General features: G+C 32.7%; 1 protein-coding gene across 3 annotated transcripts; it reads right to left on the minus strand.

Annotated features, from left to right (window-relative positions):
- Positions 1-489: 489 nt before the first annotated feature.
- Positions 490-10,237, minus strand: LOC101499979 (uncharacterized). Of its 3 annotated transcripts, none has more exons than XM_004495477.4 (15): positions 10,079-10,237; positions 9,912-9,995; positions 9,300-9,470; positions 8,986-9,218; positions 8,106-8,294; positions 7,067-7,297; positions 6,836-6,928; positions 6,719-6,757; positions 5,953-6,042; positions 5,771-5,873; positions 5,549-5,629; positions 4,666-4,742; positions 4,307-4,387; positions 2,477-2,568; positions 490-944 (listed from the first exon to the last, which is right to left on the minus strand). In XM_004495477.4, exons 1-15 carry the CDS (start codon positions 10,122-10,124, stop codon positions 821-823), a joined length of 1,734 nt encoding a protein of 577 aa, XP_004495534.1. In that variant the 5' UTR covers positions 10,125-10,237; the 3' UTR covers positions 490-820. The 3 variants fall into 3 exon arrangements, with proteins under 3 accessions (XP_004495534.1, XP_073223932.1, XP_027189703.1); XM_073367831.1 differs by having other exon boundaries at positions 9,919-9,995; positions 10,079-10,219; XM_027333902.2 differs by lacking the exon at positions 490-944 and adding an exon at positions 1,601-1,974.
- Between the last annotated feature and the right edge of the window lie 5,105 nt (positions 10,238-15,342).

Here is a 15,342-nt window from a genome sequence, read left to right on the forward strand (position 1 = left end):
TGTATGCCTTAAAAACAAATTGCTATTTCCAATAGATGGAAAGGGGTTGAACTAGACATCAAAGCTAAGAAATCATACCTCCTAAAAAAAGAAAAGAGTAACTTTCTTACAATAAATTAATAATTCAAGAATAAATTAATAATTCAAGAATAAAGAGTAACTTTATTTTATTAATTATTAAATACCTAAATTTAAATATTTTGGTTATTAAATTTTTTAAAATATCTTAAATATTAAAAAAATTCAATTGTAAAAATTTATTTAAAAATTTTACAATATTATTTCTTTCAAATAATTTATTATTAAATATTATCTTATTTTCTTACATAAATATGAAACATTTTTGGTCATTTTTTCAATGGTTAAACTCATGTAACTCTGTTTTACCACCAACTGCGGCAATGCTCCATAGCAAGTTGCAACTTTTATGTAACAATTAACACGATCCAATGCAGCGATATAACGCCATCTGATGGAACAACTCAGGTGTAATATCCCAATGGCTAAAGTAAGTCATTAAATTAATCAAACTGTTCAAATCTAACTATAATGTCATGTGTCACAATATGCATGATTTGGATGCTGCACGCAGCAAATGTCACAATTTTCCAAATAAGATGGGTAGCCAAATTAGTTAGTTATTTCTTCCTCTCATTTCCATTTTCTTTTCCAACGATACAAGAGAACTAATATATCATTGAAAAACTGCAAAAAGTGATGGCATTGACAGAGTAATCCATGAGCTTCGGCGTTCTTGCAATATTTCAAGGCATGGATTTGCTAGGAACTCTGAATCTGGTTCAATACTGTTCTCATTAACTCATTCACCTTCAAGTTCTTCACCGAATTGCTCCAATCGCTTGGCATCTTCATCCAGATCCCGGACCGTAGCGTGGTTAATTAAACCATCATCTTCACTGGCATGTATCTGTCTGCCACCAAACCTGATAAATAAATCAGGAAAAGTTAATATCCACATGAAAGGTAAAACAGTAAAAGCAGATAAAATTCAAGGTTAAGGGAAAAAGAAAAGTGAAAGCAATAAAAATATAAAGCTATTCAACATTTTCAGAAAATTTTAAAATTTCAATATTCACTGTAACACGTAACAACAATAAGAAGAGGTCAGACAACAACTCTCTCCCTATGCTTACACTGAAAATGTTTCCTAACATTCCACCTTACTGATATTAATGCCTCACTCTCAAAAAAGCTCACAGGTCTTGCATATCTAGAGTTGGATAATTTGAACAGGGATTATCAAGGTTGAATGTTTTAGAATTATCTTATAATATCGATTCATTAGCACATTCCACAATCTGAACATAGTCCCTATAGTTATGACTATAGTAAATAGTCATTAACGAACACAGTATTTCTTGATTGGCCCTACTTAATGCAGTCAGACTATAAATAAGATTGGGATTGTGTACACAAGACAAACAATGTATCCCAGATACCAATACTTTAACATTGCATCAGATTCACACCTTACCCTGACCTGAGATAATCTGTTTCAACACGAGACTTTCAGTCATATAGAGTGGTTTTCTACTGTCTTCTTATAATTTAGTAGCCGAAATAGTTTTAACTCATCTACTATCACAAATGGTCATTAATTTATTTGTCAACTCAATATCAAACTTCACAATCATGTTCAGAAGGTTCCAAATCCCAATCATCCAGACAAGGAGATGTTTTCTTCTGTGACATCTACAAACAAATCCAAAAGGTCCAACTCTGTATTCGAAAGTGGAGATTAGAGAGTCTAATTGGCCAGATTTCAGATCAAGTGTAAGCAACTGTTCACACATGATCTAGTAACGTTTTTGCCCTTTTGTGGCTAATTCTTGAAAAGAGGCAAGCTTCAACTCTGAGATGAGCAAAGCCCTATTTGTGTTTTTCAGTTAGTCTGGCAGACTGTTCCCAGGTCTAATCAAAGCTTTGCACTGATTTTTTTGTTCTCATTGTGGTCTACAAATGACATAATAAATAATTTTAGAACAATGTACAATTTTATAGAAATGGTCTATATGACAAGAATTTCTAATAAAATGGCAAATTTGAAGATAAAATTTTATTGAATGATGTATCAGTTTTACTTGTGTCAGGTTTTTTTCTAAACAAAAACTGCCATTGCATCATTTAATCAAACCAAATTATATGGTTTCTCTATGTTATAATATAACCATCTAAGATTAATTATTTCGCTGCCCCTGTCGTCACAGCAGAGGGCTCAGTCACTTTTTTCTTTTCTTGTGCCAACACTGGAGGTTCACCTATTTTAATAGTACCCTACCAGGTTGAGTAGTGACTAAAACAAGATTTAGGGATGGTCAACAAAAGAAAGTCATCATGCCTATGTAGGCTATGCTGCTTATATGACAAGGTAAATTTGTTAGTTGTTAAAGAATCAAGTCACGCCGAAAGTGGACAGGAAGAAAACGGATAAAGTTTCAAAAAGTTAATTACTTACCATCTTCCATTCATCAATTCTATGCATGCCTGAGCACCCTTCCTATCCTTGAATTTAACCAAAACAACACCCTGTGGATGATTCTCACAAACCTGCAGGAAAAATGGAACAGCAGAGGAAAAATAAAAAGTCAAATACTTAGGTTACACAGATGAGTACAAAAAGTAGTAGCACGGTTATTGGTACACAGATATGGGGTACAACAAAATTCCAGAAAATAGGGTATGGGTACAGGAGGTTATGCTATATAAAAAAATGAAAGTACAAACAATCAAGCAACAGATCCAGATGAAAAAAATAATTTCCATAACATTTTAAGTCAAAGTCATCAACAAAACCAAATGAACTCATGAAGTACATCCAGAAAGTAAAATATACTAAAAGAGGGCACATAATTTGATGTGGTGAAGTAACAATTACTTTCATTTAATAAATAGCAAAGGCTTGCATTTTGTACAGAACCAGCTTATACTTGAGTCATAATAGCTCATTGTCATGCTTAACCCAAATGAACCCATACTGAATATACACACCCACTAATGGTACCAAAACTACTTAGGAATGTCCATGCATCATATTTACATGGATCTAAAATAATGCTTGAGTATTAGGTTTTTTATATTGGGTCTAACTCATCCTTACAAAATCGGCTTATAAGGTGAGTGGTGTCTCTCTTTATAAACTCTTGTGACTTATCTTTATTCTATGTGAGACTTGGGGTTTTCCCAATTCACCCCACCCCCTAAAGCCTAACACTATTGGACTTGGTGTGTGGATATAAGTGGTGGGTGGCCCGATCATAGGATCTGATACTTTCCCATACCTTCTAGTTTCCCCTAGCATGACATAAGGTTAATGTGGGCAACACCATAAAGATAGAGATGAAAACAAGTGGAGAAAACAATTTTTCAGAACAATGATCGGATTGCTCTTACTCGAGTAGGTTGGATAAAATTGAGGAATAATTTGGGCGTGATATGCAATAGTAAAATACCTCTTAAGCTTAAAGGAAAGTTTTATCACGCAATTACAAGACCAGCAATGTTGTATAAAACTGAATGTTTGATGGTAAAAAGTCAATAGGATAGTAAAATTAATGTCGAAAAGATGAGAATGTTACAATAGATGAGTAGTTACACAAGACGGGATAGAATCATTAGAGAGAAAATTGGGTTAGTCCCCAACAACAACAATAACCAAGCCTTTTCCAACTAGGTGGTGTCAGGTACATGGATCGATTACCCCTCCAAAGTAGAGAGAAATGGTAGAATCTCGTCTTAGATTATTTAGGCATGGATATAGAAAACCTTTAAAGTACCCGTAAAGAGAGTAGACCAGACAAATGATTGTCAAATAGTTACCAAGGGAAGACCTTAAGAAAACTACGGGCCAAACCATTAGGAAAACTTTAGAGGTAGATGATCTGTCATTGAACACACACGTATATAGAAGATTTAAAGTGGCTTGGCAGTTGGAGTTGGGGAACTAAGGAATGGAGTGATAAAGAAGCAGGTAAAGAGTGATAAAGAAGGAGGTAAAAAGTGATAAAGACACCAATACTAACATTTGCCGTTGAAAAACATATATAGGAACCATCAAAAATTAACTTTTTATGTCACTTTATAGGAACAAGGAACCAGAAGTCTTCAGCACACATGGAAATGTGTACTAAAAAATAAGAATAAAAAGTATTAAATTATATACATGTATTTTTCGTGTTGTTGGTTTAATTGGTTGGAGAGAGTTTTTATTAGAAGAGAGAGAGAGAGAGGATGGAATATGAAGAGAATCAATTGCATTAATCTTTTTTAAGGCATAAAATTTTATTACCTTGACTGCATCTATTGGTCCAAGCTTCGTGCATTCCTCTTTAACATCTTCTTCTAGTTCTAAGCGCAAATTTTCATCAGCCTGAACAGAATAGGTAATATCAAAAAGTGTCTAATATGAGAAATTGCACCAACAAATAGCAATCGCAAGGGAGGCAGAGAGCAAACTGAAATTGACTGAAATATGAGCAGTGGGAAACCCAACTATAATCCTTAGTAGTAAAAAATCAAAGCAAGTGCTATTTATATAATAATCTATATAACTATATCCAAAATGATGGGCAGCTATGGTCGCATGTGTAGCAATGTACTAGTGTGATAACTGCATCTAGAATACAAGAAAATTGAAGTAACACCAACCCTCATTTCAGCAAGAGTAAACATATAGCGGAGGACAACAGTTGTTGGAATTAAAACTTTAGCATCATCACGACCACCTGTGCAATACAATGAAAATCACATTAGTACACGGATCCAAGGTAAATAAGAAAATCAACTCTGAAGATGAGTCCAGAAACCCATATTAGCCAAACACTCTAAACTTCACATACAACTGAGATTGAAATATTTTTAACATGTGTCCACAGAATGATTTCTTGCTTCACAGTCATCAGAAGCAAATTGGAAAACGTAGATACATACTAGCAAAAATCTTTTTAAACAATTCCCAATGTTTACAGTACCTCTACTGTTCAAAAACTAAGGCCCGGATTGATTTAGCTTCTAGCATATGGAAGTTTCTTAATCGTGATAAATATTAGTTTCCAAACTTATGCAATGAAATCTTTATAAATTTATAGATACTGATGAAGAAGTTAGATGACATAGCTTCTTAAAAAGCTCAGATGCAAAAGTTGATGTCAAGTTATGCGAGAAGCTATTATTTAGAAAACTTGTAGTCATTACATGAACATGTCAATTTTTGAAATAAGATATATCCAAATTCCAAATTGGTTACCTTTCAGTGTTTATTGCAAATAAATTATCCAAATTGGTTATAAGTATATAAACTTCAACGAGACATTAACTAATTAGCACCAAAATGCACTCAGCAAACTCGAGGATCAATGGACATGAGTGGAAGTATTGATCGATTTACACCATCTGGTAACTTGTAAAAATATTTACTAGAAGGTAATCTATATTAAATGAAAAGGGGAAATTAAGCTAAAATTTAGATTGAAGTGGGAATCAGTCAATTTTCTGAAACATAAACTTCAATAAAGTGGGCAACCAAGCATACCCCATCCAAGCATTTTGTCTTCCACCTTTTTCAATTTCTTTTTCTTTCTATTGTCTGCTTGCTTGGATACAAACTTCTCTCCTGCATATTTAAAGAAAGTTCCATCAAGGCCCAGCAGGTGTGATAAATAACTAAACTATTAATTTAACATGTAGGTTTACCATAGCCAAGACCAGTTATAAAAAACTGCTAATGAAGTACTAAATATTAAGTAAAGCCTACCTTTCTGCTCAAATTTAGCCAGGCTGACGGTCATCGGAATCTTACCACCAGGTCGAAAAGGCGCACCATCCAAAATTTGGATTGCTAGAGCCACCGATGGTTCCTGATGTACAAAAAATATAATTAGAAACCCTGACTCATCCAATGCTATATGTCACAGGCAGAACAAGAGAAAGAGTTACCTTAAGATATGTAACCAGAGCATCTCCCTTTTTCCTTCCTGTCTCTTTATCAACATAGAGCTTAACACGAGGTTTTTTAGTTTCTGGGTCCTATTCAAAACATATCAATTTAATCATGCAAATTCACATGAAGCTGGTATGAGATACCAAAACCTTAAATGGCTAGCTGGGATTTTATGAGCATTCATAGATTGTCACCTTGTAATGAACTTTTTTGAAATAATGACCTTTGGCAAAACAGTTTAGTGAGAGGCCTAGAGATAGTTCCAAAGAGTTGTGGCCTTGTGTTATTAATTTTTGGTCAGGGTATTGGTGAGCACATGTGCCCATAAAAGGAAAGAGGCTCTCCAAATTCTTGTGAAAAATATATAGATTGTCAACTCGTAATGAACTTTTTTTAAATAATGAACTTTTGCAAAACACTTAAGTGAGAGGCCAAGAGATAGTTCTAAAGAGTTGTGGCCTTGTGTTATTATTTTTTGGTCAGGGTATTGGTGAGCACATGTGCCAATAAAAGGAAAGAGGCTCTCCAAATTGTCATAAAAAATATATATGGTGTACCATAAAAAAAATCACATGAAAGCATTGAAAAGGATAAACATGATATGCGATATCTTTTGCTCTTCCAAGTGTAGAAATGCAGGGCCATTGTACTTGTAATTTATACAGTGCCAACTGTATTTTCCTCAATTAAATATAACAGATACTTTTAAGATAATTCTAAACATGAAAAACCAATATAGGGAAGGTAGGAATAAAAAGGTACCTCTTTTATAATTCCACACTTGGAAAATACTTCCACAACCTACAATATTGCCCATGTTAATTTTTGTAAGGAAGGATAAGTACTTTCAGGTAAAGTGAGACAAAAGCTAATGCTTACTTCATCAGTAGTAACATCCTCAGGCAACCCAGTGACATAAACATGTGTATTGATTTTTAATTCAAACCAACTGTCAGGAGGTTTATTAGGTTCCTGAAACAGAATGCGGTCAATCGGGATGTCATTTGTTTTCCAAAAGAAGTAATCATTTCAAGGTAAAAACAAGAAAGATTAGAAAAATGTAGCGGTGTGAAGCCACTTATATAAATAAGATGAACAGATAGGGGACACCTTCTTTTCATCTTGTTTATCTGAAAGCTTCCTCTTTCCATCAGCTACCATACTGGTATTATTTGCTTCATTTGTTTCTTCCTTTGAGGAAGCTGCAGTAACACTCAGTTCTGAACTATCTTCAACAACTTTAGAAGCATCAGAATCAGTTACTATTGGGAAAACTTCCTCTTCTTTCAAGAAGGTCATCTCTTCAACTCCATAAGGCTCAGCACTACCAGATGTACACTCCTATCACATAACAACTTCATTAATCCCACCCAAAAGGAAAATAAAAACAGCTTAACTAAAAATACATTCATGAATCAGCAACCTTGGTTTCAATGGCCCAAAAAATAAAACCAAGGGCAACAGATGGATATAGATCATAACTCCAAGGCTACACATATGAACTTAATTAGCATAATGGGCCACAAGGTTCAAAAGAAAATATTTGGAGTTCTGAGTACTATAAAATTGAAAATAAAAATACCAAATTATTCACAGACAACAAAATACATCTAGTAGAAACCAGATTAAATGAATCATGTGAGATAACATAGAATCCCGTCAACAAGGCAGAAGCTTCATTTTTTTTCCTTTTGATTCTACTAAGTGAAGTTTGTGTGCTTTACAGAGTGTGAAAACCAATTCTACAAGATGCCAAACATGAACTATTACAACACTATTTGATTCTTAGAACTGAAATGCCTATTTGACCCTATGCAAAATCTAAAACAGCAAGACCCTATTATCTCAAAACAAATCTCAGTGTTGTCAAGACACCTATTTAAGATATCAATGTTGTTAATACATCATAATAGTATGCTCAAAAAAGGAACAGCCCTATGAGCCACACAAGCTTCGAGAATAATAGAAAAAACTTTCAGGTTAATGACTTGATTAAACCTAACCCCAAATCCTAGGCACCAAAATTTAATTAAGCTTTAAGCTTAACTCGTTTTTAATCATAATATAACAAAGAACATTACTTATTGCGGGGAGTAAGAGATAGAAAAAAAATATCATAATAATAATGATGTAAAGATCATGTACCAACCTGGGGAACCCAAGCTCTAATATTCCTATCCCATTTATATTTAGTCCCGTCATCATCGGTAAATTCTTCTTCACCATCAGGCGGTGTCGAAGGTCTCTCTGAATCTTCTACTACACCACCACCAACAACATCACCAGAAAACAACCCAAAGTCCAAACCTTCCACCTGTGCTTGTGCTTCCCTAATTTCCTTTTGCCATTTTTCAAACTCGTCAGCATCATCATCATCAGACTTTCATTAACACCATATAGTAGCGTCTGTTTGGTTTTGATTTTTTGGAAATGTACACTTGTTTTACTATTCTTAAGCAATAACTTGTGATTGAGTCAAATTACCAAAAATAGAAGAAGAAAAAATGAATAACATGAGATAACATAGAATCCCGTCAACAAGGCAGAAACATAATTTTTTCTTCTTTTTGATTCTGCCAAGTGAACTGTGTGTGCTTTAGATCGTGTGAAGAACCAATTCTACAAGATGCCAAACATTAACTATTACAGCACTATTTGATTCTTGGAACTCAAATGCCTATTTGACCTACGCAAAATCAAAAACAATAAGACCCTATTATTTCAAAACCAATGTCAGTGTTGTCGAGACACCTTGTTAAGATATCAATGTTGTTAATACATCATAACAGTAAGCTCAAAAAGGAAAAAACCACAAGTGAAAAGTATGAAAAGTGGAGGACCCGCCCTATGAACCACATAAGCCTTAAAACTTTTATGGTTAATGACTTGATTAAACATAACCCCAAAACCTAGGCATCAAAATTTAGTTAAGCTTTAAGCCTCTCTCGTCTTAATCATATATATAACAAAAAAAATCACTTATTGCATAGATGATCATAACAATGATAATGTAAAGATCATGTGCCAACCTGGGGAACCCAAGCCCTAATATTCCTATCCCACTTATATTTAGTCCCATCATCATCAGTAAATTCTTCTTCACCATCAGGCGGCGTGGAAGGTCTCTCCGGATCTTCTACTACACCACCACCACCAACATCACCAGAAAACGACCCAAAGTCTGAACTTTCCACTTGTGCCTCTGCCTCCTGAATTTCCTTTTGCCATTTTTCAAACTCATCAACATCAGCAGCAGCAGGCACTACATAACATGTCACATTGTCATTAAGTCCACAACTAATAACAATACAATAAACAAAAACAATTAAGTAAAAAGTTAGACCTGTTGTCGAAGAAGAATCAGGCTGATGGACTGTTGAAGAAGAATCAGGTTGATGGGATTGGCGGTTAATTTCATCCCACAAAACAGAAATTGAAGACAAATGCTGCCACTCAGTTCTTCCTTCAGACCATAAAAGTGTGTTTTCTGATAGGTATCCATTTAAGAAATGCTCTGTAATTGTAAATCACAAAATAATTAGTGTATGTTTGGTTGCAGTTTTGGACGAGTCAAAATCAATTCTGGAGGTGTAGAGTTTTTTTTTTTGACTCAGCTGGTATTAGAATTTTGGTGGTGTAGAATTGATTTGATGAATTGATTCTAACTTCAAAATAGGATTTGTAGCTTCTGAGTTTAAACGTGATTTTTATAAAGAAACTTATTGTTCAACTCACTTTTAAACATAAATTACTTTACATTCAACTCACTTTTACCTAAAATCAATTAGTGTCACAGCATAACCAAACACATTAACAAACAAACAAAAAATACAATCAATTGTGCTAAAAAAAATTCAATTTGAACACACAAATTAATTAATGAACAACAAAATCAAAATATGAAAAATTAGAAAAACAGAATCCTTGTTGGTTAGTATCGGAGAACTGAACTCACCGCGCACCTCTGAGAAAACATAAGGACCAATTTGTTGCTGATCGTCTCCGAGAACATACCATCCAACTTCAGTGACATTATCACCTGCGTAAGAAGCTCAGTTAATTTTATTTTTATTTGCTTCGGATTTTAGATGAAAGAGGATAAAGCGAGAAGTTAGAATGTACCAGTTTGTTGCGGTTGGTGGCTGTCGTGGCCATTTTGAGAACTCATCTGCTCTCTGCAGTGGCTGCAAGGTTATGGTACAAAGTGTTTTCTAGTTTCCAGAGAGAGCAGAAAATTTTGGGTCGGGAAACAAATGGGGAATTTTTTTTCTTCTTCTAATTACGGTAATTTATCTTTAGTTATTTATTTATATTATTTATTTTAAATTTTTATCTTTTTATTAATATTTATTTTATTGGTATATTTAAATGAATTTTGAACAGATTTTATTATTTATTATTTTATCCGTTTTAATTCTTTATTTTTTAATTGATATTTATTTTATTGGTGTATTCAAATGAGATTCTAAAATATTTTTTTAGTTAAAACAAAATCTATTCATATTCAAACAATATTTTAAAAGAATAAACAAAAGTTTTGCGCAATTTAATTATAATTATAAAAATTATTTTAACAATATAACGAAATTAATAGTATTTTAAAATGTCTATTGGTATTCAAAAACATATAGATTTTAAAATATTGTTTTGTGAAGTGAATTTTGAGATATTTTTTAATTAAAATATTGGAACATAGATTATGTTAGGGTGCGAATTTAAAATTTGTTGAAGTCTCACGTTAAAAAACTCTCATTTGAGTAATTTTCAAGTATATAAATATTAAAGTCCCACATTTGGATAGTTAACATACGTGAGTTTGCTTATATCATTATATAAAAAGTGTCAAACTTTTGTGAAAAACACATCAAAGTTTAATGTAATTCTCAACTTTATATTTTCTTCCTCTTTTGCTACATGCACTTACGAGCCATTTCTCCCATTTATGTTCCTTTGATTTGTTTTTATCATAATACCACCTTCGATTTTTTTAGTGGTCCTAATACCACAATCATTTTAGAGCAGTTTTTGTATATCATAATACGAATGACTTTAATCGTCAAATTGAGAGTGTAAATTTAGAACGGTTAGTGGTTGATAGTCTATCAGGCAGTGCCACAAAACATCTTAAAGAGAGCGATCTAGTATGCGACTCAACTTAGTAATATCTTCAGTGACATAAATTTATTTTAAAATAGTTTTTCGAAACTCAATAACAATAATTTTAAGACATTTCGTTCTGCCATGCCTACCGACGAAATTACTAAGCCAGGTTCTTCTGCTTGTGATTTCAACAAATCGTTTCGGTCTGAGGAATGTCACTCCAAACGATATAACAAAATATGTTATTTTTCTCAACCATAAAAAAAGTTACCAACGTTATAACATATGGCATTCCAATTGTCATAGAAGAACAAACCGAAAATGATAAGAAAACTACATAATTAACCTAATGGGAGGATGAATAAATAATTATATTCTAAATTGACTTGTTGATTATTTGTATGATTACTAAAGTTTCAACAATAATGCTAAAGATGTTTGAGATGTTTTGAAGAAGAAATATGGCACCGAATAAGCTGCAGATAAATAGTAAGTTATGAGCCGGTACCTCAAGTATCAGATGATTGAAAACAGATTCGTGGAGGCTCGATCTCATGAAATTCATAAAGTAGCTCATGAGATCATCTATAAAGGTATGACTTTAGATGAACAATTTCAAATTGATGTTATTATTGACAAACTGCACAAGCTTGAAAGGATTTCAAATAATTCTCTCATGCATAAAACATGAGAATTTTCTCTAGAGAGTCTAATAAGTCGCCTTGAGGGATAAAAAAAATTGTTTTAGGTTTTCTTCTGAATAAGGCAGGGTTTACTCAGTTGATATGGCAAATTTGTACACCATTTCTAAAAATGATATTTTTGTTGGGAAATGGTACACCACTAATGACATGTATAAATTAATAAAATATATATTTATGCTTAAATGCATATTTTGCATGCTAGACTATGTCATGTGAACAAATGTGTGATTTCAAACTTAAGTAACTTATAATTAATTTCAAAGTTATCTTTAAATGATTTAAAAAAAATGTGATTCTTATAGTAAAGTTAAAATAACAAAGAGTTAACATAAATCAATAATTAAAGAATCTGAACCTTTAGATTTAATATAATGTGATATATATGAATTTGATGGGGCTATAAGAAATGTTATTTTACAACTTTTATTGACGATTGTTCTGACTATACTTTCGTATATCTAATGAACAATAAAAATGAAGTACTTTACATGTTTAGAATATTTGTAACTGAAATTGAAAATCAATTTAGTAGAAAGATAAAAAGGTTTTGCAGTGACAGATGAATCGAGTATGATTCTAATTTGTTTAATGAGTTTTATAAATTTTATGGAATTATACATGAAATAATTGTATCATATTCGTCTGAAATGAATGGTAAAGCTGAAATAAATAATAAAATTATTACTGAACTAGTTGTGGCTATTATGCTTAACTATGGTGGTGCATCTTATTTGTGATGGAAAATTATATTGACTACTTGTTATGTTTTGAGTAATGTTCCAAAATCTAAAAACAAAACATATCCTTATGAGATTTTGAAGAAAATACAACAAAACCCGTCTTATTTTCGAAATTTGGGTTGTTTGGCTTATGTCAGAATCATTTATCCCAAGCGAGTTAAACTCATTAGTAGAGCCTGTGAATGTGTATTCATTGGGTATGTAGTAAACAACAAAGCGTATAAGTTTTATGACCTAAATGCGAAAGTGATCATATAGTCAAATGATGTTGACTTTTATGAAAATAAATCCCCTTTCAAATTGATAAATAGTGGAGGGCAACGAACCAAATCACGTTCTTGTGATTAGGAGAATTGGAAGCAACAAACAAGATGTTACAGAACCTCGAAGAAGTAAGAGAGCCAAAGTTGCTACAAATTACATACTTGATTATACAACATATACCTTAGAAGACGATCTTGCAAATCTTCAAGAAGCTTTGTCATATTTGGATGTAGATTTATGACAATAAGCTATAAACAATGAGATGGATTATATATACTCTAACAGGACCTGACATTTAGCAGACTTGTCTCCTAATTTCAAACCGATAGGTTGTAAATGGATATTAAAAAAGAACATAAAATTCGATGAAACTGTTGTTAAATACAAGGTATCGCCTTGTAGCCAAAGGTTTCTTAGACACTTTTTCACCAGTCACTAGAATTACATCCATTATGGTACTTATTTCACTAGTTGTTATTCATAACTTGGTGGTACACCAAATGGATGTCAAAACTACTTTTTTAAATGGTGACTTGGAGAAAAAAATCTATATGGAACAACCTGGAGCTTTTGTGTTTCATGGACAAGAAAATAAAGTTTGTAAGTTAGATAAATCTCTATATGGTCTTAAACAAGCTCATAAGTGGGGTACCTGAAAAATTTGGTAACTTGATTATATCGAATGAGTTTAAAGTGAATGAAAGTGACAAATGTATTTATAACAAATCTGAAAAGGGCATTGCCACTATCATATGTCTTTAGACGACCTGCTCATATTTGGTTTAAACATCCATGTTGTAAATACTGTGAAATCATTGTTGTGTAACAACTTTGATATGAACGATTTCAGAGAAACAAGTGTAATCATTGGAATAAAGATTACTATGTCAAAAAAGAAAATTTATCTGGATCAGTTTCACTATCTTGAAAAGATCATAAAGAAATACAAATACTTTGATTGAAAACTTGTATGCACACCATATGATCCAAGTGTGAAACTTTTCAAGAAACTAGTGAAGATATTAAACAAACTAAATATGCGAGCAACATTGGCATCCTCTGATATGCCATTGAATGTACTAGACCCAACATTGCCTACGTCGAGATATTATTGTGTAGGTTTACTAGTAGACTTAATATGGAGCATTGACATGCTATCGAAAGAGTCATGGGATACCTAAAAAGGACCACGAGTCTTGGATTACATTATCAAATATTTTATGTCGTCCTTGAAAGATACAACAATGTTGATTGGAACATTTTATCAGATAACTCCAAAGCAACGAGTGACTATATTTTTAGTATAACCGATGGTGTTGTACCTTGGAAATCGAAGAAACATACAATATTGTCTTAGCCTATTACGGGGTCTAAAATTATAGCACTGACCATTGTGGTGAAAAAACAAGTTGTTGAGATATTTGTTAGTTGAGATCCCTTTACAGGAAAAACTTATGCCAGTTGTTGTTCCATCACAATAGTACTACGACTATTGCAAAGGTTGATAATCGTTATTACAACGATAAGAGACGACAAATATGTCGTAAGCACAACATTGTTAGAGAATTACTTTCTAAATGAACTTTATAGTGGGTCATGTACGCATCACTGAGAATTTAGCAGATTGTTTGACGAAAGGATTAGCTAGAGATAAAGTCCTAAATACATCCATAAGGATGAGACTATTGCCTATAAATCTATTAGTCACTCATGATGGTAACTTGACCTAAAAGATTGGAGATCCCAATAATTAGGTTCAATGGATAATAACAAGTCACAATGATATCAGATGAACATGCTATTATATCTTAGAGAAACATGATTCGTGAAGCGATGAAATGATGAGATAATAGAAACTCTTAATGAGATATATATTTTATGTGTAGCGGAGTACCTAACTACAAGAGTACTCTTGATAAACTCACCTATGTGAGTATGAAAATTGGGTTGCTTCCTATGGAATTTTGAGGCATAATTTATAGAGCGTTCACTACACTAGGATATACGTGCAGGGGTATTAATGGATGAACTTTTGAGAATACACCATATGAAAAGATTGTGTGTGAGTTTGATGTCAGAGTTAGAGTTAAAGACTACGAATCACTCTTGTTGAATCTGAATTTTACTTATTATGCAAAGGTTCAAGTCAGAAGACACATGTTTATGCACAATCTTATGAAATCATTTAACGCTACTTTAGAAACATTTTTTTTAATTCGAGTGAGAGATTGTTGGAACATATAGTATGTTAGTGTGTAATTATAAAATTTGTTGAAGTCTCACATTGGAAAACTTTCATATATTGAGTAGTTTTCAACTCTATAAATACTAAAGTTTCACGTTGGATAGTTAACATATGTGGATTTGCTTCTATGTTAGTCTCAATTAAACAATTATGTCTGCACATTTATTTTCTTCCCTAAAAATATGAGATACAATTTATATGTACCGGACTACTGGAGACGATGGGGTCGAGTGTGGTGACCTATTTATAGGATGTCGTTGATCATTGATAATGTAGATATGGTAATTCCATTGAGAAGAATCTGATGCAAAATGCGGCGAACTGTTTCGTTAT

This window comes from Cicer arietinum, chromosome 4 (assembly GCF_000331145.2).
Source record: "Cicer arietinum cultivar CDC Frontier isolate Library 1 chromosome 4, Cicar.CDCFrontier_v2.0, whole genome shotgun sequence".
NCBI classification, from domain to species: domain Eukaryota; kingdom Viridiplantae; phylum Streptophyta; class Magnoliopsida; order Fabales; family Fabaceae; genus Cicer; species Cicer arietinum.